This window comes from Euphorbia lathyris, chromosome 4 (genome assembly GCF_963576675.1).
Source record: "Euphorbia lathyris chromosome 4, ddEupLath1.1, whole genome shotgun sequence".
Classification (NCBI taxonomy): Eukaryota; Viridiplantae; Streptophyta; class Magnoliopsida; order Malpighiales; family Euphorbiaceae; genus Euphorbia; species Euphorbia lathyris.
In genome coordinates this window covers 53,344,840-53,372,246 of record NC_088913.1, presented here as the reverse complement: position 1 = coordinate 53,372,246, position 27,407 = coordinate 53,344,840, and the positions used below count along the sequence as shown (strand labels likewise).

At 37.0% G+C, this 27,407-nt stretch overlaps 2 protein-coding genes across 7 annotated transcripts; both read left to right on the top strand.

Annotated features, from left to right (window-relative positions):
• On the top strand, positions 1-26,553 carry LOC136226032 (phospholipase SGR2-like). Of its 6 annotated transcripts, none has more exons than XM_066014304.1 (21): positions 1-508; positions 827-927; positions 1,219-1,413; positions 2,946-3,101; positions 3,334-3,405; positions 3,512-3,646; positions 9,469-9,519; positions 10,453-10,623; positions 17,047-17,196; positions 18,495-18,560; positions 18,655-19,200; positions 19,288-19,366; positions 19,440-19,555; positions 19,836-19,908; positions 20,485-20,587; positions 21,194-21,287; positions 21,423-21,485; positions 22,017-22,062; positions 22,215-22,318; positions 25,048-25,094; positions 26,038-26,553. In XM_066014304.1, the coding sequence occupies exons 1-21, from the start codon at positions 307-309 to the stop codon at positions 26,276-26,278; spliced, it is 2,811 nt and encodes a 936-aa protein (XP_065870376.1). In that variant the 5' UTR covers positions 1-306; the 3' UTR covers positions 26,279-26,553. The 6 variants fall into 6 exon arrangements, with proteins under 6 accessions (XP_065870376.1, XP_065870375.1, XP_065870374.1 ...); XM_066014303.1 differs by having other exon boundaries at positions 3,512-3,664; positions 19,446-19,555; XM_066014302.1 differs by having other exon boundaries at positions 3,512-3,664.
• LOC136226033 (small ribosomal subunit protein uS7m) lies at positions 22,333-25,040 on the top strand. Its single transcript, XM_066014309.1, has one exon. The coding sequence runs from the start codon at positions 23,339-23,341 to the stop codon at positions 23,669-23,671; it is 333 nt and encodes a 110-aa protein (XP_065870381.1). The 5' UTR covers positions 22,333-23,338; the 3' UTR covers positions 23,672-25,040.
• Positions 26,554-27,407: the final 854 nt, after the last annotated feature.

The following is a 27,407-nucleotide window of genomic DNA, read 5'->3' as shown; positions in this document are numbered from 1 at the left end:
TGTTCCCCTTCACCAGCCAAAAATATTCTTTCAGATTCAGACGACTTTATGGTGATCATTCCGCTTACCTGCCACCACCACCGGAGAGTTACAACTATTTCTTGGTCTTTGGATTAATCTCAATAGTGACCTAAACATGTTCGTTTTCTGATTTCAGCATTAGCAGGTTTCAATTCTTATGCAGAATTGACTTTCGTTTCAACAGAGGCAAACTTTTTCATTTTTTATTAGAGCATTAGCAGGTCTGAATTCTTAGGCAGTACTGAAAGCTATTCATTTTGGGAATTTTCTTTGGTTCCGTTTGAGATGGCGGGTTCCACAGCAAATTTAGAGATATCAGAAGAGATATCGCCTGATTTGCTGAAGAATACACCGTCGAACATAGCAAGGTTGGAAGATGTGATAGAACATTCCGAGGGCCGCCAAAAGTACCTTGCACAAACTACCAGTCCCTCTGATGGTAGTGATGTCCGATGGTATTTCTGTAAGGTGCCTTTAGCTATGAATGGTAAGCTTGGCCTATCTATTCACTTTAGTATGTCCTACCCTGCTTGGCATTTCAGTCTTGAAATTTTATGCATATATATATATATATATATATATATATATATGTTGAAATATTTGAGCTCTTGTGACATTTGGAGTTTTATATTTCAGGCAGTTAATTGGTTTATTTAATAGATGCTTGCTGAAATGCCACCATCGGTTGAAATTTTTTCTTCCTTCGTTTTGTTATCTTTGTCATGATTAGTGTCTGTTTACTTATTTTGGCGAAAAGAATGAGGAATAAAAAACTTAATCTCCAAACTTCGGTTTTTTTCTGCAGAGTTAGCTGCTTCTATCCCTCGCTCTGAGATAGTTGGTAAGGGTGACTATTTTCGCTTTGGCATGAGAGATTCTCTTGCAATAGAGGCGTCTTTCTTGCAGGTCAGTATTCGATACTTTTTGGTTGTGCTTCTAAGCTATCACTTTCCATTGGCATCATTGAATGCAATGTGCATGTATAACTTTTTAATTTTCTTTTTTCTTGAATGTTGAACAGATTCAATAGGCTTATTCAGGCAGTTTACTCATAAATGGTTTTCCAGAAATATTATTGATATTGAATGAAATATCCCCTGTCACTATTTTCGTTTTTTGCATGAATATATGAATTGGGATTTCTAACTTGCTAATTTAATCGTTTATTTATATCATTTTGCTGAAAATGTTCTTCAGAGAGAGGAAGAATTGCTCTCTAGTTGGTGGAAAGAATATGCAGAATGTAGTGAAGGTCCTAGGGGACAACTTGCAACAAATAGAAAGTTGGATATGCGAAAGAGTGCATATTCTCTAGAGGGTGTTCTAGAAACTCAATTATATGAAGTTGAAGAAGAAAGAGTTGGAGTTCCTGTAAAGGGAGGACTCTTTGAGGTACGTCCCTTCTTTATTTTTTTTGCTTCCCTGAACTGATTGCTCAATTACTATTTTTTGGGGTTCTATTTGGTACTCTATTTTACCACTCTGAGAGTGGATCATTATTTCAAGATAAACTTTTAAATATGGAATTATTGAAGGGATTAAGACTGGAAGTGAAGCCAATCACTCTTTTTACTAAGTTATAAAATTTTAAAACTGGAAAACTGAAGTTCTGCTGAATTAGAAATTTTGTTGCCTTGAAGTCTATGGAAAATATCGATTTGGCCAGAAATTAATGTGGTCTCATGATTTCTACTGTATTGGGAGTGGGCATTTGCATTTGCTTTGTTTTGTCAATTGGATTACAATGGAGTGTGAACAAGCTTTTGCTATTATCAATGATTGTGGTTGGCCATTGACCCTGGAGTTTTTATGAAGATTTACATTAAAGGTAGGTCTTCATATAGATATGTGAGGAATGATCCTTGGAGTTGTCCAAGGTGTAGTGATGTGGACCTACAATGTTTAAGAAGTATTACTTACCAATTTTATTCACCTTGATTTAATTTTTTCATTTTCTTTTCTAGAGCGTTTGATAACAAATATTCAGTGGGTTTGGAAACCATTTTATTTTGGTATACATATTTTTTTCTTTTAAAGATTTCTTCTTGTCATGCTTCATAGAAATCTTTAGCTTCATTCCATTCTAATGTAATATTCTTTTCTATCAGAATAAGGAAAGAGTCGCTGTGTTGACAGTTATTGACTGCCACATCGGACATTCCAAACAAGTTTGTCGATAGATTGAAGCAGTTTCGTGCATTTTGGCAGGTTGTTTGTAACCGTGTTAGTTACATAGTAAACATTTTATACACTTTGGCAATTTTTGTTGTGATTAATTTATATGTGCAAGAGTCACAAACTTAGTTTTTGGCCTTTTGGCAGGTGGTTTCTAACAGTTCTAGTAACACAATCAACATTTTAGGCATAATTGATATTTGAAAGGTCCGATGTGGCAGTCAAATAATGGTAGGACTAGTCCATTCAAATTTTCCATTATGTAGGGTAAATTTGCACTTATTAAAAAATGACAGGGGCAACTTTGGACCTTATCCCTTGTTCAACTCTTTTAAGCTCCATATGCTTTGTTCCGGAAGGGAAGATGTTAGTGATTATAGATAACCTAATCCCATTGGCATTAGACTGCTATTGTATCTACTAGACTCGAAGTGATACCTTGTTAGGAGCACTTCAGAGGCATCCGTTTTTACTTGGCTCCTTACTACAGGCCATCTAATAAAGAAATGCCATCTTTATATGTTCGAATCTTTATTTTTTCTTTTTGTTAAAATAAAAAACCTGATATAAAAGACGAGGTAAGAGGAATCTGGTTTTAGTGTTTTTATCTTAGTTGAATTGGTGGTGCCATTTTGTATGTTTATATTTAGTCAATTTGCTTTAAGTTCGGCATAGTTTCAATGTTCTGATATGAAATTTCAATTGCTGTGTTGATATTTTCTTCAGTGGTTGCGTCTTTGTTTATGAAGGTGGATCTAGTTAGGAGACATTGTTTTCCGGTTTATTGGAATGGAGAAAATCGTCGTGTTTTAAGAGGCCATTGGTTTGCTCGTAAGGGGGGGCTTGATTGGCTGCCACTTCGTGAAGATGTAGCAGAACAATTAGAGGTTGCATATCGTGGCCAGGTTTGTTCAATACGAGCAATTTTGTCTCTTAAATAATTTGATCTGAACAACTCTGGAATATCTTTGTAAGGAAATAATACTAAAATGATCTTGCAGATTTTAGGTTTTCAGTTTTTTTCCCTCTTCAGAATCTATTAGTGTTTTTAATTCAATTTATTTATTTATATTTTTAAATATTTTTTCAGTCATTTGGAGGTTTTCTCCATTTCTTTCATATTGTATTTGGTCTCAGGTTTGGCGTCGGAGGACATTTCAACCTTCTGGACTATTTGCAGCTCGTGTTAATTTGCAGGGCTATACTCCAGTGAGTATATCATGCTGTACGAAAATAATTTTTATATTTAATTTATAATATCATCTTGTGGATAGATATATGTTGCACATCAACGTATGGTGGGCTGTGAATGCAGGGACTACATGCACTTTTTATGGGAGAAGATAATAATTGGGAGGCTTGGCTTAATGTTGATGCTTCTGGATTTTCTAGTATTATTAGCTTTGGTGGAAATGGGGTTAAGTTAAGGCGTGGCTACTCAGCATCACAGGCAAATAAACCAACCCAGGTTTCCTTTTCTTCTGTTAGATTCAACTGTAGCGGAAACAAAGTTACCATGCTGTTTATCCTTTACAAAAATGATCAAGTGGTTAGAAAGCTGGTGTAATTTGTTCTTTTCTCTGATGCATGTCATTTATATTAAATTTATGAACAGTGGTTTCTGGTTGACCTTCTCATTCTAAAATGAGTGGAAGAGGAGTTGTTATTCTGTGTACTATTGTGCATATCGTTCATGTCATATAAATTCTAAAAATTGGTTACAGTTCATATTGTTTCTTATTTTATTTAGCAAATTGTTGCTGTTCCTTTTCTTCTCTAAATATGGTGAATTATTGATTCTTGCTCTTCTTCCTTGTATTTGTGTTTATTGAGTGCATGTCAGCCCACAAGGGATAAAGAAGGATTCATAGTTGATTCATTTTCTTAGTAAGATATATATCCATATGCTTACTTCAGGTCAATTTTTGCTGCACCCATATTTCTAGAATCAGTTCCCCAGAAATTTTGGAGAAAAGAAAGTACAAAACGGTAAAGGAGGCTTCAGAGTTGATTTGTTCACTGATGTTTAATAAAAAATATACGCATATCCCGACGTTATGTCATTTTCTGTAGCACCATTTTCTAGAATAAATTCCTCAGATAGTTTGGAAAAAAAAGAAAGAACATCTAATGCTTCCATACAATGCTATTGAAATCTCTAGGCTCACTTTGGTGCAACATATTGGTAGAGCTTAAGTAAAAGGTACAAGCAAAACTAGAAGAAATTCACCTTAAGAATGTGGTAAGACTTGCTCAAACCTAGACCCACATTGTCCCCTACATCCACCAAGCTTTATACACCACACACACCTACTAATCCAAAACCGTACACAACCATCACTCAAACACTAACCGTTTCTAAAATGGCAGAAACTAAACCCTCCACTACTGCAACACCACTCAGGAGAGTACCTGGGGCATGCTGGAAATGTGGAGAAAGGTTCTTTCCAGGCCACAAATGCACCCTGAAGAAGCTGAATGTCTTACAAATGGAGGAAGGAGTGCAAGAATTAAATGAAGAGCCAGAAGTGGGTAATCAGGAAGTGATTGAAGTGCTGGAGCATGGGGAGCCAGAACACATTGAGTTGTCTTTCAATGCTCTGGGTGGGTGAATGGCTGGGCAACCAATTCGTGTAAGTAGAAGCACCCACAGGAGATGCACAAAACCGTGGGTGCTTCCACTATCAATGAGAGGGGCCATTTTGCATCATCTTTCAATTCTCATTGATAGTGGAAGCACCCACAGTTTTGTGCATCTCAAGTTGGTCAAAGTGGCAAAATTACTTCTGGAACAAGACAACTGTGGACTCCAAATGCATTGATTGCGCATGGTCAATTCAGAGTGCTAAGTTCAAATTCATTGTGAGAGTGTTGAAGCTTGGGGAGTATGATTTGATATTAGGGGTGGACTGAATGAGAAATCACTCCAGAGACAATAAATTGCTTATACAAAAGGATGATAAGCAATTAGCTCTCAAGGGAATGACGAAGGTATAGTCAGGTTGATGACTTTAAAGTCGGTCAATCAAATGGTAGCTAAAGGGTGGAAAGGAGTCAATGCTAGGCTCTTTCTCATGTCAGTATCTAAACCCATTCCTACTTCGTCAATTTCTGAATCAGACCTTCCTATCCATCTAACCTTGACTTATAGCCACTTCTGAACCATTATAACCACTTGTTTCAAACTCCAACTACCTTGGAGTTGTAGGACTCATGACCATGTCATAACATTATAGGTAGGTGGTGAACCAATTAAGGCCAGACCTTACAAGTACTTGCATCACCAATAGAACGAAATAGAAAACATAGATGAGATGTTGGAAAATGGCATCATTCGCCCTAGCACCAGTCCATTTGCTTCACTAGTGCTCATTGTGAAAAAAATGATGGCTCCTGACGATTCTGTATTGATTACAAAGAATTGAACAAAGCCACAATCAAGGACAAGTTCCCCATTCCAATAATCCAAGAGATGATTGATGAACTCAAGGGGGTTACTATCTTCACCAAGCTAGATTTAAGGGCTCGTATTATCAGATATTAAGGAGACTGCCTTCAGGGCATTTTGAGTTCCTAGTGATGCCAATTGTCCTCACAAATGCACCAGCTACATTTTAGTCCCCCATGAACTGTTATCAAACCTTACCTTCGATGATTTGTCCTAGTTTTCTTTGACAATATGCTCATATATAGTCGTACCTTCTCCACTCACCTACATCACCTACTAATCAAGGCCTCCAAATGTGAGTTTGGGGTGACACAACAAGTCGCCTATCTTGGGCATATTATCTCCAAGGAGGGTATAACCACAAACCTTGCAAAGATTAAAGCCATGATTAAGTGGCCCCAGCCAACTACATTGAAGGGGTTAAGAGGGTTCCTAGGGCTCACTGGTTATTATAGGAGGTTTATCAATCAAGGACTATGGGACATTAGTAGGCCCTTTACACACCTGCTCATGAAGGACCAATTCCATTGGACCGAGGAAGCAACTACATGATTCCAACTTCTTAAGCAGCTAATGACACATGCCAGTCCTTGCAATGCCAGAATTTTCCAAGCCCTTTACATTGGAACGTGATGCTAGTGGCACAGGAATAAGAGTTGTCCTTATGCAAAACAACATGCCCCTTTGCTTCCTATCTAAGGCTCTTAGCCCAAGAAACCAACTCTTATCTTCCTATGAGAGGGAACTATTGGCTATCATCCAAGTCTGCACCACATGGAGGAATTATTTGGAGAATGCACCCTTTATCATCAAGAGAGACCATGAAAGTATTAAGCATATGCTTGAGCAAAAGTTACATACTTATTAAGCATATAAGGGTGTTTCAAAGATCTTGGGCCTATACTATCTATTACAAATGTGGAGTTGAGGAGCCTTTTACCCAAACTTCACACACTATGGCTCTGACCATGGCTATTCCTACATGGCTAGAAGAAGTGCATGCTACTTATGAGGGTGATCAAGTATCCCTACAACTAATACAACAGTGGCTCACTACTCCTACAAGCAAGGGGTTCTCAAGTCCAAGGCAAGATTTTATAGAGGCCTGCCATAATTCTCCAGTTGGGGGTCACTCAGGCATCAGAGTTACTTTTTCATGACTCCAACGGGCTTTCTATTGCATGGATTTCATTGATGGACTTCTCAAATCTGGATGCTATGATACCATTCTGGTGGTGGTGGATAGATTCACAAAAACAGGGACTTTATACCCTTGACTCATCCCTTCAATGCTGCTATAGTGGCTAAGGCTTTCTTGGATAACATATTTAAGCTACATGGGATGCCAAAGACAATTGTGGGCTTCTTGGCTCAGTTTAGCCGAATACTGGTACAACTCAAGCTACCATAGTGCTATTCACATTCATCTTTCAAGCTCTCTATGGTGTCAATCCTACTCTTCTAGTTTTTCCTTCTTCTACCAATTGAACTAAAAAGCTCAAGCTGATAGTTAAAGGTCCACTTCATATTATATCTGACACACCCCCACACGCAAATGCCTACTGTGCTAAAAGCGTGCATCATACAGGCTCATATTACCACGTCCTGCAATTAAATCAACAAATGGGACTGCCAGGAATCGAACCCTAGACCACTTGGTCAAACTGGCTCTGATACCATGTCATGGAACAATTGAACTAAAAACTCAAGCTGATAGTTAAAAAGTCCACTTCATATTAATATCTGACAGAAGCCAAGCAACAAATGGATTCCCTATTGAAGGAATGTCTCGCTTCTGCTCAGAATAGAATGAAACGTATAGCTGATAAATGAAGGACAGACAGTGAATTTCTAGTGGGAGACTGGGTTTATCTTAAGCTTCAACCTTATCATCAGACTACAGTGGCCATAAGGAGCTCTCTCAAACTTCCTGCTCAGTTCTATGGGCTTTTTCAAATAGTGGAATGAATCGGGAAGGTTGCATACAAGCTACAACTTCCTCTTCCTGCAAAGTGCATCATGTGTTTCACATCTCCCTCCTCAAGGAGAAGCCCCATCCCTCTCTTCCAGTTTTGACCACTTACCTCCACTCCTGGATGACACTTTTACCATTCAACCATTCAATGTTTCAATACTCGCAATGCAATCATTGACAACACTGCTACTACTCAATTTCTCATCCAATGCCACTTGGGAAGATACTACTACGGCTGCAGCTCGATTTCCAGAATTTTAACAATTAAATATTGTTTATTGCTTTCAAGCCGTTATTCTGTTAGCAGTTCTGTTTTCCCTTAGGATAGCTGTCCATAGTTTGTTATAACTATTGTACTAGAATTTGTCCTTTTTGGTAACCTTTTGCCACCTCATAGCTAGTACAGCTATAAATAAGGTCTATCATATCATGTAAGCATTATTATGAAATTTATGAAGATTCCCATTTTCCTCTCTTCTCTCTCTTTCCCCCTAGATCTCGTTCTCTCTTTCTGTACCCTATTTCTCCTTATTTCTATCCTGTCAGCTCTAGTACTTGAAGTAAAACTTAATTTGAATTCAGCATGGTTGACAATATGAATCCATAATTTTCATATGCTATGGCTTTAGAATACTTTGGTTCTTCCAATTCGATTTTCTTTACTGCATGTCAAGTGAATATACAGTTTTGTGCTTTTGCTGGCTTATGATAGACATGTAGGAACTGTTTTTATTGCTTTTCTCTGAACTTATCTTGATTCTACCATTTCAACTTTGGTTTTTGGATATAATATTTGTTCAGTTCTTGACACTAGTTGCATACATCATTGCTAGTGGAGTTGCAGTATAGAGCTGTCCCTGCAGTTTAGCTAGGTTTTTACAATTGAATGAGATACCCATTCCTCCTGCCTTCTGAGGCAACATAACGATAACAACTTAGCCTGAATAAAATAATCACTTAACCCCACGTACCTGAGAGTTTTTCTACTCATTGAATACATACAATTATATTGGCAGTACAAGGCTGCATTTTCAGTAATAATACTTCGTATCTATTCTTTTCGATTTGATTATATTTCGGTATCTTCTAGCACTAGATTACTTAGCTATTATAAAAGAGGGGTATGATTTAGTACATCATAAACCTAAAGAAAATGGTGCTGATTTTGAGATTCTCACAGAACTTTTTTTTTTTTTTGGCATGTAAAGCCTTAAGGTTGTGCCTGTATTTTGGGGTGCTTAGGTGAATGTGCATCACCTAGGATCTTGCTATGCATAAGCCTTGGGGCTTTTCATCTTGTGCCTGAGGTAAACTTTTTACAATTAACCAGTTGACCATCACTATTACCATTTGCCTTACATGCACCTAGGACATTGTATATCTAACAAAGTTTTGTATGACTGCTAGAGTAAAATGAATTATTAAGTTTGGAACAAATGAAGTCTATAGAATTTATGAAATTATCTTGCAATCAGTTGTCCATCCATGAATTCTAAGAAAGCGTTCATTTTTTTGGTGACATTGATTATGTCAGAGAAATTGAATTGTAAAAAAAATTGGAATGTGCTAAAATTCAGTGCTAATAAATTACATCAAACAATAAAGCCTCGTTATTCAATTAAAGTGATGCTCAATCTCTTTATTAAACTCCACTTTGTTCATTACTGCATGTACTAGGTATAATGGGATGCCATTTGTTTCAGATATAAATGTTCACATGTAAATCTATAGCATACTGATGATGAAATTGATTTTGGAATTTACAAATGAATTGTATATCTCTCTTCAGTTACTCTCATATGAACCCAAAACTGTTGCTCTTGCTTATGGCTGTTTTCCTTCAATTTAGGATGAGCTTCGACAACAGAAGGAGGAAGAAATTGATGATTACTGTTCACAGGTGTGCACTGTTTGATCATACTGTATTAATTCAAGTGTTATGTAATGTATTTAGGCATTTTTATTAAACATTCTATTAGTAAAATTGCAGCTTCATCTTCTTTAAAATCTTCTAAATTTGAATGTCACTTTTAACATAGAAAAACTACAACGCAATGATTGGGAGAATGGCTGAATTGTGTAGATTTTTATTCTGGAAGGCAAGATGTTCTATTTTGGATGGAAATCAAGGAATTAGTCCGATTCTGTTTTGATGCAGTGCTGATTTTACAATCATTAGGGTAAAATGACTGAAAGGACCAGCAATTATGTTGTTTTACCCGGGGGATCCCTTGATTAAATAAACAATGGTCTTGAGTTCTTTTGTCTATTTGATTTCTGTGTTTTGAACAGCTTCACATTTCCTGTACAGCAGTTTGTGTTTTTTCTTAGAATGCTTTAATCATCTGTAATAGTGATCTGAAGACTAAATGCCTTCCTTGAATAGGAAATCAGGATAATTGTGATTGCTTAGGTTGTAGTTTTTTTCATACTCTCAAACATAATGACTTTTCTCTCAAAAAAAAAAAAAAAAAAAAACTGGGTTGCATCGAGGCAATTTTCCTTGTGCAAAAGCTTTTGGTCGCTCAAGATTGAATGTCATCTTTGACTCTAATCCATAGGGAATTTTGTACTTTCTTAATAAGTTGGGATAATAAGAAAATTTGGAGGCGACATTCCCCCCCAACCCAAAAAAAAAAGTTTCAGCACCTTAACATAATCTGGCTGTTCATAGCATGTATTGATTAGATTTTTTTTTTTTTTTGTCTCTTCATCTTCTCTCTTTTGCTAATTCCTATTTCTCCTGAAATTTCGGCCTTCTCTTTGATATTATAACAACTTAGTCATTGTAATTGTTGATTTGATATTGTTTAATTTTGTATTTTTGGTCTAGGTTCCTGTTCGACATGTTGTTTTTATGATTCATGGCATTGGTCAAAGGTTGGAGAAATCTAATTTGGTTGATGATGTTGGTGATTTTCGCCATCTCACTTCAAGCCTTGCAGAACAACATCTTACTTCATACCAGCGTGGTTCTCAGCGTGTCCTTTTTATTCCCTGCCAGGTAAGAAAATGGAACTGCTCTTATGCTCCCTTTAAAAACCCCTAAAGAAAGGGATATTGCTTAGTGTAAAGGCAACATGTTATTGATTGTTTCGGAAAAGGTTGTGAGGCAAAGAACCTCTTTCTAATCCAAATCGTATGCATTCAGATTTAGACAGGGAACTAAGAGAACTGGAAGAATGAACCCTGAGTAAATTTGGAATTAGAATTCCAATATGGCCTTAGGTACGTTTAAGCTGCCTAAAACTTTGTTGAACCCAAGATTTCATCATATAGATTGCTTTGACAAACCAAAGGAAAAGATCTTTTAGAACCGGGATGAAAGGTCCCAAATCTCAACTTGAAATCTTTTTGTCAATCGATTGCAACTCGAACGCGTTCAGGCCCTCTTAGTATCTGACAATTCAAAATCGATCAGAGACCCAAGCCAATTTTAGAATCACCGGTGATAACTGTCAAAATTAATGCTATCCTGCGGGTGACACCAGCATTGAACGTTCAAACAAAATGCTTCGATTCTAGAGGATATACATCCTTCCATGTTTTTAGAAATACATGACGATTAGATCCTCCTCTGATTCAAGTCCCGAGATGCTGGTGACAGATCCAACTATAACTACTAAAGAACCAAAGAGCAGTTCTACCAAATTAGAATCCTTAAATCAAAGGGGCACCCATGCAACTTCTTCTTTATGCTTTGTGATTGTGGACTGGAGATAGATGTGATATTTTGAATTTTGAAAATGCTTCAAAGGAGTCTTTAGATAGATGGTGAAACATATGCCTCGATGGACCAGAAGCATGAATGAACGGATTCACTCTCCTTCCTTAAATCCTCCTAAAACAACAAATTGGTTTTTCTGAAAAAAAGGTCTGGAGGCAGTTCAGACCCAACCAATCAAACGGTCTGTTGAGGATCCTCCAATTGCAATTGCTTGTGATGATGGCTGTATGTAGATAACACACCATTACTGACCCAGGCGAGGTCTACTGAGAGATACTAAGGAGATGCTCGTCCATTAAACAAAAAGATAAGTCTTATTCCTCTTGTAACTCTCAAAGTTAAATTTAAGATATTTGGTGGGCTATGAATCAAGTGGTGACTCTTCCTAATACTGTGTAGATCATAGTTATTAAAGGCGCAAGGCGCAACTTAAGGCGCACGCCCGAGCGACTCGAGGCGCAGAAAAAAAAATCATAAATTCATAATACTAGTCACAAATAATCACAAATAGTCAAATACCAACAGTAAAACCATAAAATGCATGAGTTAAGTTCTAGTTAACTACTAAAGCATAATCATAAACTCATAATTCGGGTTTAAAAGTTAAAGCTAAAGAAAACACTAATAGTCTTGACTCTAGAAAACAACTAATCTTTAAATTCCTAGTCTTCCTTCCTAATCTTCATCGGAACCATAATCATCATCAACCCTGAGATGGAAGCACTGTTGATGGAGGGAGTAGAGCAAAACGTCTGCTGCGATATGTGGAGTAAAAACTGTCGATCTTTGTCTGTCTCTGCTTTTCTTTTATTTTCTGAATTTAAAAAACCCTAAAATACCCTAAGGTAGCCAAGGCGCGCGCCTGACTGACCACGCCCGCCTTTGGGCTCCAGAGGCGCGCCTTTAATAACTATGGTGTAGATTAATCTTAATAGTTTTGGACTAGTCAATTTATGATCGGTGATTTTAGGAGACACCGGAATGACATTAATAACCACAACATTAGAAGTTTCTTTCTTGTCGTTCGACATATTGACAGGAAATGGTCAAACGAAACACAATAGAAGCAGAAATCCTAGCAGCCACAAACATAGATGGTACGAGTACAATACACCCAACTGGAAGAATAATCACAGCACAAGCACACATGGAGAAAATACAGAAACCAGAAACTGACCAGACTGGGAGGCCGAAATAGGGAAGACTAAGCCGGAATGACCACTCAGAGGTGAACATTGTAACTCCCCCTGTGGCTGAATGCTTAAAGAACATGTGATCTCCTTGACTTTCTTTGTATCCCATGGCTCACGTGACTCTTGAAAATCTCCGACACCAGGCTCCACATAAGTCTCCTCTTCAAGATCCCCTGTGCAAAAATACATTCTTCACATCAAATTGTTGTAGGTCTCAACCACTATTAGGAGTTGAAGATAAAATTATTCGGACTGTAATCATCTTAGCCATCAGAGCAAACGTCTCTAGATAGTCAATCCCATATGTTTGAGTGTATCCTTTGGCTACCAGTCCTGCCACGTATCTTTCAACTGACCTATCCGCTCTAAATTTCATTGTACAGACCCATTTGCAACCTACTGGTTTTTTTCCTGCTGGCAACTCCACTAAACTTTATTTTTCTTCAATGCCTCCATCTCCACATCCATGGCTTGTTTCCTTTTTCATTAGACAATGCCTGAGATAAGGTTTTGGGGAAGGCTTTGATGGTTGGTGAGAAGTTTTGGAAGGATGTGTAGTGAGAGAGTGGGTATAAAGGCCTTTTTGTGCATGTTCTGGTTCCTTTCCTAATAGCAATTGGTAAAGGCTTGATTTTCGTCACTAATCTGTACCTCGGTTTCTCACTGCAAAGTAGGTTAATCAGAAATGGTTACCTCAAATGGGGGACATGGATCAAATTCTTGTATGTGAGTAGATTCTGGAATGGCCTCTTTTCGCCTTGAGTAAATCATGTTCTTTCAAAATCTCACATCTCCAAGGATAGATTCAGGTTTAAGAAGTTCAGGTTCTGACTGATTGGACTCATGAAGGATATTTTTTCCGATTTGAGATGTTCAGGTTTGGACAAATAGGACTCATGGTTCGTTTTAGGTTAGATAGAAGGTATTTGATCAAGTTTCGATGGAAGTAAGAAATCAAATTCTGACAGTTCAAGAATGGATTCCTTATAACATTATCCCCTGAAGATACGTTTGGTTGAACTAGGATTTTTGCTCATCAAAGGTTATACCTCGGGACACAACCTTTTGGAAGGAGGATGGTAACACTTACACCCTTTTTGAGTTGATGAATAACCCAGAAAGAAGCACTTTAATGCTCTAGGATCTAGTTTTCCACGATTTTGGCTATGGATATGAACAAACACCCAAAAACGTGAGGTAGAAGATTGTTTGTTGTTGATAGATTCGGGTAGAATAAATAGAGCACCGTCATTGGACTTCTGAATCCGAAGACTCTAGAGGGTAATCTGTTAATGAGATGAGTGGCTGTTAGAATTGCTTCCCCCAAAAAATATTTTGGTACATTTTTCTAAAACAACAATGCGCAAGTTTGGTCTAAAAGGTCTCCATTGTTTCTTTTGGCAATACCATTCTGTTGTGGTGTTTTGACAGAAGATGCCTCATGAGTGAGGATTTGGTTAAAATAGTCTTTGGCATTGTCTGACTAGTCTTTTGATATTTACACCAAATTGATGTTTTTACCATAGAGGAAATTTGACTACACAGAACTAACATCTGACTTGTTTGAGCAAGAAACGCCAGGTAACTCGGGTACAATCATCAACGAAGGTCACAAACCATCGTGCTTCCGACATATTTGAAACATTTAAGGGACCTAGATATTAGTATGAATAAGATGAAAGGGACATGTTCTTTTTTATTACTAATTGGGAAAGGTACACTGTTGTGTTTAGCAAGTTCATGTCTCATAGTGAAGACTCTCAACATCTAGTTTTGAAAGCAGTGAAGGAAACAAAGATTTAATAATTCTAAATGATGGATGACCTAACCGATAATGATATAGAAAACCCTTTCCTTTATTTGTTAACAAAGACCCGAACATGAGCGAGTATGGAGATTTATTCTTGAACATGTTCGACTTGTTTGATTCCTCAAGGTAATAAAGACCATTCCATTCTCTAGCACTTCTAATCATCTTCCCTGAATCCTTCTCCTGAAATACACAGTGAATCGTGTTAAATATAACATTACAAAGTAAATCTTGTGAGTCTCTGTATAGATATTAGATTAGTGGATAGCTTAGGGACATGAAGAACATTTCGCAAGGTTATGTAAGGGTTTATTATATGACATCTCCTATGCCGGCTACGGTTGCTAAGGATCCATATGTTGTGGCTATTTTTTATTGCTTGGGCATGGAGAGTATGTGGTGAAATGTTTGGATGAATAAGTCATGTGATATGTGGCTCCTGAATCGATAATCCAAGATTGCTGAAATGAGTTTTCTGAGTCATTTAATCCAAATGAAAAAGAATGTTTACCTGAATACCAAAGTACATGTACATGTTGGTTTCTCCACACTAAAGAATGCTCTCACTCTTTCCACTTCATCTTGATTGAGACCCTTTAAATACTGCTTGTCTTCTTCTTCTGGTGTGTCAGTTGCAACATGTACCATTCCATTGCCCTTTTGCTGGTATTCTCTTGCCCCCACTCACGACTTTGAGGCTTCCCGTGCAATTTCCACCACTTCTCCCTTGTGTGGCGTGCATTTTTGCAGTACATGCACCATATGTCATCACACTTTTGAGACTTGGGTGGAATACCTCTTCCAGTCTCATTTCATTAATAGTTTTTTCTTAGTGTTAGCCAAACTATGGTTTGCACCTTCAGCGACGGTAGCGGAACCATCAATAGGTTGCGAATCAAGCATCACGATCCTACTACTTTCTTCACTCCGAATGATGGCCACTACTTCATTAAAGCATGAAACTTTCTGTTTTCCAAGTATTTGGATTCTTACTTGATCAAACTCAGAGTTTAATCCGACAAGAAAGTCATAGACTTTGTCCTGTTTGATGAATTCTTTTAGTGTAGCTGCATCATTAGGACACTTGGTCTGAATTACTCGATAATGATCAAGTTCCTGCCATAGAGACTTTAGTTGGTTGGCCTACTATGTCACAGATATGCTAACTTGTTTTGCCGCCATGGTTTTGACCTTCACTTCATACACTTGTGCTGCATCTCTAGCCTTTGATTGTGTTTGCTGAATTGCATCCCAAGTATCTTTGGTTGTAGTCATGAACATCCCGGTATCACTTATTTCAAGCATCATTGAATTCCAAAGCCATGTCATTATCATGGAGTCCCCTTCATCCCACACATCAAAACTTGGACCTCCTTGCTTTGGTCATGATTGATCTTCCCCTTGCCTTCTAATATAGTATAAACAAATTGAGACCGTTTGAGATTATTTGAATTAAGGATCAAAATGGCCCCACAAGTTGGGAGACACGGTCAGTTTAGCCCAAATCAAAGTTTAGGTAACTCATCCCTAAAGTTGGCAATATTTGACAAATTAGCCCAAATGCAATCAGTTTCAATGCCTGAAAATTTGTCAATTTTGCGCTAATTTGTCAATTTTGGCCAACTTCACTTCGATTTGTGCTAAATTGACCTTGCTTGTCAACTTCAGGGGCCATTTTGACCCTTAATTCGATATAATTTTTTGCATCCAATTTGTAGGCAGATTGAATGATTTGTAATTCCACCGAAGATTAATTCCTAGTTCCTTCATTTGGTGAAGCCACAATAACATATTCAGTGTTATTTTCTTCTGCCATCTTTCTTTAATTCAAAGTGCAGCTGACAATCCGAATAAAACTAGTCAACGGAACCAGCCTCGCAGATAGAGGTCGATAACCAGAATTTCCAGCAGTGAAGGCTGATCAAGTATATTGTAAATACTCTGTTTTATGAGCAGAAAACACAGAGAAATAGAAAGAATGGAAGAGATTGGCAATAAAGGCTCAACCCCTATGATTTCCCAGGAAAAAAAATGAGCCTATACTCTGATATCATATCAGATATTATGATTGTAAATTGTATGTTTTGATTCAAAAAAAATTACATGTATTTATAGTGGAGCATGTGACTAACATTGCTCCTACAATTGCTCCTTGATTTGTTGCTATAGTTCACACATATAGTCAACAACTAGCTGCTTTACAATATCACTAATTCCCACAGAGAACAACGCAGATATATCTATGAAGTGGAAAACTCGGAAATTTATTTTATCCAATTTCCTATCCAGAAAAATAAAATTTGCAACTAAACAAAATACTGGGTTGGTTTCTGATTTTACTGGAAATCCTTTCTGGATAACAAGTATGATCTCCAACTACTAAGACCCTATATTGTACTAAAATCAATAAATGTCTTAGTACCTGTCTTGTGGAAACCATATGGGAAAAATGGGATCCAAAAATTATTTGATAGCTAAAGTTCAAGTATGGTTGTATTTGGACGGATGGTTGCAGCTTTTTATTACGAGCTAGTCTGGCAATATTTGGGAGTAACTCAGAAAATGGGATTGTTAGAATTGACATATTTTTTGCACTTAACCCACTATTTTCCTTTTTTTTTTTTTTATGTCAATTGGTTACTACGTTATTTATTTCTTCTTTTCATTTCTTTGTATCTGCATGCAACTTTCTTTCAGTGGAGAAAGGGCTTGAAGCTGAGTGGTGAAACTGCTGTTGACAAGATTACTTTGCATGGTGTACGTGGCTTGCGTGTCACACTAGGGGCTACAGTACACGATGTCTTATACTACATGAGTCCTATATATTGTCAAAATATTATTGACTCGGTATGTACTTGACCTCCATTTTTAGCTTTGATTTGCCTATTTGAATCTTTGAAAAATGCTCTGTTGTATATGGTTATTTGGTGAAGCTGGCATCTTCCATCATATGTGCTTACAAGAAAATTTAACATATTGCATTTGTTTTGCATTTTGAAAAGGCCAAATGATGCAAAAGACCAAAGCCTTGTTGGAATTTGCATTTTTTTATTTTTTTTAAAGCTTTTTTTCGCTTTCCCTGCTATCTTCCATCTTCCATCCTCCAATCTCTTCTTTCTCCCTCCATCCATGATATATATATCTTTTTCTCTCTTTCGTATTGCTGGAAGAGCTGGATGAGCCTTTCTGATCAGAAATATTACCACTTTATTTAGAAAAAAGAACAGATATTGCAAATGGTTGTTGTCTACTACTTTTTTTTTTTTTTTTTGGGGGGGGGGTGGGGGGGGTGGTGGTGGTGGTCTCTCCAACTTGAATGGCATCTGAAATGAATTTATATGGAACATGAATAAATTCACGGTTTTAGAATCTTCAAATGTTTCATTTCAGGCAACTTATCAAGTGTCTGGCTCTCTCTCTCTCTCCTCTCTTTTATTACAGAGATAACTTTCTGTATTTCTTGTATCGTTTCCTTGTGATAAATTATTTTGCATTTCACATGGAGGAATGGGAAGGAGGGAGAAAGAAGAAGGGGAATGGGGTGGGGATAATACCATCTTTCCATTTGATTTTAACTAAGTTGGATAAAGCTGTAATCAATTAATTGCAAATTTAGAGGAGTATTAGCCGTATTGTTTTTACCTACAAGGGAACAACAAGAATTTTTAGTTAAGGAAAAGCAGTGATAGCTGTCGTGTTATTAAGATCCTTAGAAAGTTATTTCCGTAGAAACTGTAATCAACAACGGAGAAGAAGATAATATATGCATCCATTGAAAAATGTGGACAAGTATGTATACAAGAATAATGGGTCTAAGCTAGGAATCAAATGAATTAAGCCTAGCCTCTATTCTGTAACAGTCATATTTACATACTACTATTAACATGAGGGAAAAATTACAAACTTAATAGTATCCTAACAGTGTCAGCTAGAGCTATTTTAATTATTTTGTTAAGGAAACTAAATTGCTTTCCCATCTTCTGTTGTATGATGGCTAGGAAGAAGATGTATGTTAACATGATAAAAGAGAATGGCCAATTAATTTGCAAAAGTTACAGTTTGTGGCTAGCACTTTTAGCTTGCGCTGATTAGACTGTTGAAATTTAGTTGAAGTTTGAATGGAATAATAGCTATTTGTGCTGCAGGTATCAAACCAATTAAACTGTTTATATTTGAAGTTTATTAAACGGAACCCCGGATATAATGGAAAGGTATGTAGCTTCTTGAATATCTGTTGTTTCTCTCTGTCAAGCCATGACTTTTTATTTGCAGTTTATAGTCTAATATGTTTTTGTATTCATACAGGTATCTATATATGCTCATTCTTTGGGAAGTGTCCTCTCGTATGACATCCTCTGCCATCAGGAAAATTTATACACTCCATTTCCAATGGATTGGATGTACAGTAAACATACTGCAAGCAAGGAATCGCCACATGCTATGAATGATCAATCTTCTGCATGTGGATCCCCAATCAATCTGGAGGTTAGCAACCCCAGTGTACTGAATGAAGCACTTGAAGAAGTGGATCCTATTGACGGAGATGGAATGAGAGAACAATCAACTCGAGTACAAGCTGATACAAATGCTGAAGATGCTTCCACAATCTTGAATCGACATGTATCAGATTTAGAGCAACTACCTGCAGTTGCTGTGGTTCTTGAGCAAAGACTTGGAGAGATAGCTGACCATGATAATAATTCTTGTGATGTTCTTTTGTGGGAAGGCAATCATTTAGTTGAAGATATAGGAACGACATTTGATGATGAAATCAACTGTTCAGACAGGATACCATCAGAAAACTGTAATAATGCTGCTAAAGATAAAGCAATTAATTTGCTAAGGGAAGAGGTGTGAATCTCTTAACTATCAATTGGTTTCCTGTAGAGTTTAGTTAGAAAAAAATTAAATTTCTAAAATTTGTGTTTTCGGTCTCAGATTGATTCCTTAAAAGCTAAAATAGCAGAGTTGGAATCACAATGTGGTTATAGAGATGCAATTGTTGGGTTGTGTCAAGGTAATATTTGCTTCATATTTTGGTGAAACTTCTTATAGTCTCTGGGTTTTGATGTGAAAACAATGAAATATAGAGCCAGCTGATTCGACATCAACGAAGCCATTATCTGAGAAGCTGCCTCCTCGGTTAGATGATGAAGCTCCAAAGAACTATACACCTTGTATTAAGTACACAAAACTTGAATTCAAGGTCTGTATATATACATACATATATATACACACACACATATATATATATATATATATTTTTTTTTTCCGTTCTTTTCTTTTAACTATGTGTTGCAATACATCTTTGATACAAAGCTTATTCTGTCAGAATGATAAATTTCAATTTATTATTTTGTTTAAAAAATTATTATTGTATATTGAAAAAGGAAAATAAAAAACTTCCAATTTTGGATCTCAATGGAGGTCATTTATAGTGTTCTGTGTGGTAAGTGATTAATTTGAATGAAATTCAAATATATCAGGTTGACACATTCTTTGCTGTTGGATCACCACTTGGAGTCTTCCTTGCACTTCGTAACATTCGCATTGGAATTGGTAACATTCAAATGCCTAATTCATTCAACTTTAGTTATCTTTTAAGAGCTATACCATTGCTTTCACCCATACTTTTGTAATTATTTGATTTATATGAATTAATTAGAATGGTGGTGTTGCTTCTTACCTGTTATGTACTTCAATTATGGTTCTTCACTAATGAAAACTTAGTTTGTGGTCCATATCTATCTTGGAATTCGTTTTTATTGGAAAGCGATTCTAGATGGGATCTTCCGTTTGACAACCGAATGCTACATCATTATAGTAAAACAATAAGCAAGCAATTGCATTGATGCTCAAAATACAACAGCATATTAAGCAAATGTCAGGATAGAATTTCTTATCAAATCTATCCTCTTATAATAAATAAATAGGTAAAGAGGAAACAAGCTGAGCTAGGAACACTAGCAATATAAAGTAAAAGGGATAGGATTAAATGTCTTTGAATTCACCAGGTTAAGCTTAATCTGGTCAAAATTGCTAATGTTTTTGCTTGAAATTGTCAATGATCTGATATTGCATTTGTACCTGAATGTCCAAATCTAGTTCATATTTTTTTTCTTTATATTTTTTCAGGCGAAGGGAAAGAGTACTGGGCAGAGGAAAATATTATTGAAGAGCTACCAGCTTGTCGGCAAATGTTCAACATTTTTCACCCATTTGATCCTGTTGCTTATAGGTTTGCTTTCTTGTATTAAAGTCAAATTGTTGATGTTAGATGTTCAAAATTGTTCATAGTAAAAGCAGTAAAAGCAGTAAAAGTTTACCAATGTAAAAAAAAAAAAAGATAATGATCTGGAGTAGAGTACACAGGCTAGACTTTTAGATTAGATTTTCTTTGATTAGGTCTATTGTTTTAGTTTATAAGTTGTTTGTTTATCCTTTAAATAATGATACATTTCTCTATTAAGCTTGTATTGCTCTCTATAAAAGGAGAATCTGTAGTGAAATAAAGCACAGCACAATTCACTCCTAACGAACTCTCAACAACTCTGAGATTGTGGAGTTCGACCTTAACTAGGTCCTAATAATAGGGCTTATAAGGTCGCATAACTAGATAGCAGTTGAACTCTCTTGCTACTTTTACATTACTGGTGAAATAGATCAAGTGGCACTGACATTGCAAATGGCGTGGAAGGGTGAATGTTTAATTTGACAAAATTTCACAGTTCGAAAATAGAGCACTTAAGCTGGGAAAGTGTAGAACAATATATTTCTCGTATATATAATAAAAAATTTCCTGGGCGCATTTAGTCCACTCCTATAGAAGCTATTTTTTATGCAGAGTGGAACCACTTGTCTGCAAAGAATATGTTGACAAACGTCCAGTCATTATTCCTTATCACAGAGGTGGAAAGAGGTTGCATATTAGCTTTCAGGTAAGAGTTGCTTTTATTTTTTTTTGTTTAATGAAGTGAAAGTTGTCGATTATCCTTTTTCTTCATTATTCTAGCATCTCTGTCCTCTTCCCCCTTTCTAGTTTACTACTAATGCTGCCACACTTGGTTTTGCAGGAATTCAGAGAAGATTTAGCTGCTCGATCTCAGGCAGTAACGGATAAGCTGAATTTTGTAAAGGTGAGCTCCAATGGCTTTCAATACCATTGTTAATTGTTTTCCTTTCATGAATGTGTCAAACCATGTGTATTTTTCTAATACAATGCTAGAGACGCAACATCAATAATACCCTATGTTGCACGGACACGGACACGGGCATGGACATGGAAACAGACATGGGAAATGTTATTTCTAAAACATAACCTTCATAAAATAGCCTAGAAATGAAAACGGACACGGATGCGGACACGAAAGGCAGAAACACTACTAACTAGAAGTGTCCATGCAACATAGATAATACCTCTTAACTGTGGAAATGGAGAAATGAAAGGATACTATTTCACAAGAGTGCAAGGATAATGTTTGGTGAAGCATTTTCACATGTCCTAGCCTGTTAGACTTGATTGTAAATTGGCTCTTAATTATTGATTGAATTGCGCATCAACTTGACTTCAATGCACACATTTGTCCATCTTTTTAGCTACCGTGTTTGGTTTTGCTGCCTAGATTTGAAAAGATTTTGTAGTTTTTAATCGATTGCTCTTTAAACAGATCAAAGTGCTTACAGTTTGTCAATCAAGGATGGATAGCCTAGAAGGTAAAAGAACTAATATCACGCTGGTAAATTTGCTTTTACTTCAATTACAATATTATCCATGTGTTACTGTTTCTGCCATTTATCCACTCTATTTCTCTCTGGTCCTTCTCTCTGGTCCTCATAGAAGATGAGAACAATTTATTATTTTTCAGATGAAGCAGAAAATGATGGAGATGAGGAACAGAGAACGTATGGATCCCTAATGATGGAGAGATTAACTGGAAGTGAAGAAGGGCGGATAGATCACATGCTTCAGGTATGTTGTTCAGTTCATGCCAGTATTTAAGGATCTAGTACCTTTTCTGATTCATTATGAACTCTGCATGCATAGATTTCATTATATGTGTATGTGTTGTGCATATGGGTTTCGTGTTTTTCATGTGGGTAAACATGAGAATCAAAGTGTGAGGTTCATATTACTCCGTGGAAGCACAAAACATAATACAACCTGCTCAAATTATCCCATTGGTACCGTCAATGATCTTTCTTTTGGAAAACGAAGTGTCCTAAGTGTTGCCCATTATTTTTATTGAGTTCTTTGCAGGATAAATTACTGGTGTTTCGACAGTAAATATTATTGATTTTTGTGTAGTCTCCAACAATGTCCGCTTTAGTGAGTTTGAAGGTATTCAGTGAAATGCCATTAGGCCATTCACCCTTCGTTAGGTTGGAAGATTCATAGGCTAATTTTTTCCATCATGAGAATCTTATAAGCTAACGAGTTCACTTCAAGATGCAAAGTTTATCGAAAAAACACGGGGTTTCGAATAAAATATAGCAGTCCTCGCTCGGGAAGACGTTTTTCACCTGATCCCAGCTAGGTAATTTCATAAGATATCGGATTTGCTAAAAATGTATACCATGGTGCATGTTGTTTGCAGATGATATTCTGTTAGTTGATGAGACGAAAGAAGGCGTGGAGAGGAAGTTGGAACTATGGAAACAAACTTTGGAATCTAGAGGGTTTAAGTTGAGCCGAAGTAAGACAAAATATTTGGAGTGTAAGTTTAGCGGCGATAGGAGTAGGGAGGCAGGGACAATTACCCTAGATGGGAGAGTTGTTCAGGCCTCGGATTGCTTCCGGTTTTGTCCTATCCGCTTTTAGAGTGATCACAGACATTGGGACAAAGACAATTTGAATTACACCCTACAAGGAGCTGGTCTAAGCCTTCCTTTCGTGCTTGCTTTCGTTTGCTACTGACCGCGAGGTACTATACGGTGGATGACCAGGGTCCCCTCTGGAGATAAGGGCGGAGGGTAAGGTAGATGTGATAGAATGAGAGTTCGTGCTATTGTTTATCAAACTTTTCATCGCCTAGCTCGAACTGAACGCGATGTAATCAAACTTATGGTTGACGCCATAGAGAATATAAAGCCCATATGCGAAGTGGAAAAAGTAGGAGTAGCGGGTACTATTTATGATGTCCCTGGGATTGTAGCCAGGGATCGTCAACAAACCTTAGCTATTCGTTGGATCCTTGAAGCAGCTTTCAAACGACGTATAAGCTACAGGATAAGCTTAGAGAAATGCTCATTTGCTGAGATACTGGATGCTAAACTATGTCATGGTATTACCACATTGGTCTATAAATTCCTTTTTCGTATTTAGGGTCTATTATCCAAACGGATGGAGAAGTAGATGGAGATGTTGCTCATAGGATTAAATCTAGTTGATCGAAGTGGAAGAGTGCTACGGGTTTCCTTTGTGATCCCGGCATGCCTAATAGATTGAAGGGAAAATTCTATCGCACGACAATCAGACCAGCATTGCTATATGGTACGGAACGTTGGCCAGTGAAACACTGTCACATTCATAAGATGTCGGTGGCGGAGATGCGTATATTGAGATGGATGTGTGGTCATACGAGAAAGGATCGGGTGAGTAATGAGATAATTAGGACAAAAGTAGAGGTTACATCTATTAAGAATAAAATGAGGGAAAACCGACTAAGGTGGTTTGGCCATGTAAGACGAAGAGCGCTTGATGCGCCGGTTAGGAGGACTGAAGAGTGGCAAAGGGATTTAGGGGTGAGAGGTAGTGGAAGACCTAAGCAAACTTGGAAGAGGGTGATCGAGAGTGATATGAGTTTATTGGAGATTGAGGAAAATATGGTAATAGATAGGACAGAGTGGAGGGAGAGAATTTGTGTGGCTGACACGACTTGATTTCACGGTTTTATATGATGGTTCATGTTAGCCGACTTCGGGACTAAGGCTTTGTTGTTGTTGTTGAGAATCTGATAAGCTGAAAGGCGTGGATAGGAAGAGCATGATGAAGTCCTCCATTATGTTGCTACAAGAAGTCAACACTATTGTTGAATTCCATAAGTTGGGTATACTTAGTTTTGGTGTTAGATACCAACTGCACCATTTAGCTGTTAGTAGCATGAACTAGAGAAGTGAACAAAGAACTTATACTGTATTGTATTGTGTTACACACTGATTTAGCATGATTTTCTGTTCTAGGTTTAGTTGAGCTGAGCTGAGCAAGTTACTAGATTTTAGCAAGAAGATGATGAGGTGCACTGTAGTGCATATAGTTGTAGTAAATGGTTGAACAGTATTGGAGGAGATATTTGCTTTTGCTTGCCTTTTGTTTCCCCCTGAAAAAAAGAAGATAAAAAATTGTTCATAGCCTTTTACCATGGTCCGGAGAAGGAAGCTTTAAAAAAAAAAAAAAGGAAACCATGTAGTCAAATCCCACTAATCATGCTCCTCGACACCAAATATAATATTGAACTTGTAGCATTTGATGACCTAGAGTCATGTAACACTTAATTTCCAATATGTAGCATTTGCTATCTGAGCACTTAATGTCCAAATAGTATTCTGTAATTTATCTTATGATGTCATTTTGAAATCCTATCAGATGGATTTCTGTGTTTGTCTTTCCTGTGCAGGATATTTAACTTTAATGTGTATCACGAATGTCATATCACGTTGCTGATTTGCCTCCCAATGTTATTGTTTCTGTTAATTATGCAGGATAAGACATTTGAACATCCATATCTACAAGCTCTTGGATCACATACGTAAGTGCTATATATACCTTCCAACACTTCATCTACATGATTCAATACACATTATCCCTGATACCTGCAGGGATCCGAACCGAAAGGGATAGGAAATCCCCTAAATAGTTGGGGACGAGGGCGGGTGACATTTTGTTCCTGAAGCCGAAATGGGGATGGGGACAGGGGTACTATCCCTACTCCGTCCCCGAATAAATTCCCATGGGAATCCCCAAATATCCCTGATATATTACTATTTACATACTTACAATTTTAATATGTTAATACCTATTCATTCTATAGCATACTATGATACGGTTTTCTCTATGAAAACATAGACTAAGATTTGTTAAATAATATCAAAACCCCAAAAAAATTTCAATAGAAAGTATTAATGGAAAGAATGTATTTAAGAATCAACAGTATCAAAATTTTGTTTACAAGTCCATACTTTTTATCTATTGTTCTTGCATGCCTGGGAAAGAATAAGGTAGTATATAAGTTGATAAACAATTCCCCGAATTCATGCCTGCAAATGTTGGGAATGGAGTGGGGAATGCATCCCTTGCCTGCCCGTTTGCCACCCCTACTCTTAACAAACATAGCATTAAGAGTTTTGAATCAAATTAAAATGAAAAAGTGTTGCTAATTGATCACAAATAGCTTGAGCTTCTGTCAACTTCATGAATCGTGACATTGTTGTGAAGTCCTTTGCTCTTGAACCTGCTCTTCTGTCGCAATTTTTGTCACATGAGTTTTTATCAAAGGCATTGTCATACTTGCACAGGAACCTTATTTATCAAAGGCATTGTGTTAATTTTATGTTAATTGCAAGAATCGTTGATAGACCATGTCATCATTATCACCAAATGTTTGAAATGTATTTGAATGGTGACTGTCTGTTCTAAATTTTATTGGCCAAGGCCATTTGTCTTTTAATTAATGAATCTTGGAATACATACAGAAACTACTGGAGGGATTGTGACACTGCTCTGTTCATTTTGAATCACTTGTATAAAGACATACCTGAAGAAGCAAAGTCGCCCAAGGGATCTAGTCTCGGAAACACGAAAGAGGAGAACATCTCTACAGGATGGTTTGATCAAAGGGAGGTTGAGGAGGAGGATCTTCCTTTAACATTCTCTGACAGAATGATGGTTAGGAACTTTTCCAGCAAAGCTAAGAAGTTCATGAACAATTATTGAAAGCTGAGAGCAGACATGTTATTCTGATGCTCGACTTAGATGCATTTGTGGACTTGGAAGGACTTTGTTTAGAAATGATACAACGAGAAAAAGGATATGCTTATGTTTTATGTTCATATCTGTACATACAGGGGGAGATAGGTACAACTTATGACAGTGAAATGCAGGTAGTAAAAATTGTAAATTTGCCCCACAAAATTTAAGGCACTTGTATATTAGCTGTACAGTTTTTGAGCTGTATAAGTGGTTAAAAATGAAATGGCTTATTAAACGTCTGCTACTATTACTTACCCAATAGGAGACAAAAGAAAATTTAATTTCATTAATGAATTAGTGGTCAAGTTTGATGGTTCCTCCTTTTTTTTTTTTTTTTGCTTGAAGGCACACACGAAAAAGGTTTTTGTGAATAGGAAGTCATGAAAGATTGTTACTTTAGCAGTGCATATTTCAATAATTAATCTCCTATGTTCCAGTTGTGTGCAATAGTATCAGCACTATGAGAACTCCGAAGTTAAGGTACTTAGGCGAGACTAGTGCTAAAATGGATGATCTAACGAGTGATAAAGAATTAAATTGTGGTAACTCGTGTATGGCAATTGTTGAAATAGTTCTCTACTCATTTTTTTTATTGATTTGACTCATCATTAATTAAGGGTTGAGCGTCTTGGACATGTTCTACTATATGTGTGGATGTTAGGGCATTCTGATAGATACTGTGACAAACGTTTTGTGCATCGGTCACATGAATTTAAGAGAGAATGTAGAGATTGGCTCAAAGCTCCGATGAGGAGTGGGGATCAAGGTAATTCCAAATGGCTGGCTATAGACGCATTGGTTATCATGCTACATGGAGTGGGAATCCGTTTCTTGGGAATACTAAAATTTTGGAGGCTATTTCTCTTACCACAAAACGGTCACTTTTCAGGGAGATATAAGGGTGGGTATTCTCACCATTTCTGATGCCCCAGGAGGAAAGAAAATCACTGGTTCTTCCTTCAATGAAACTGCCGTAGATGTGGAAATGCTCAGGAGGATGATGTGTTGGAACTTCTAGAGGATCGGAAGAGAAGACGTGAGGGGTTGTCGCTTGAATTGGGTCAGATTCCACAGGGGGGTTGTGGTTGAGGAG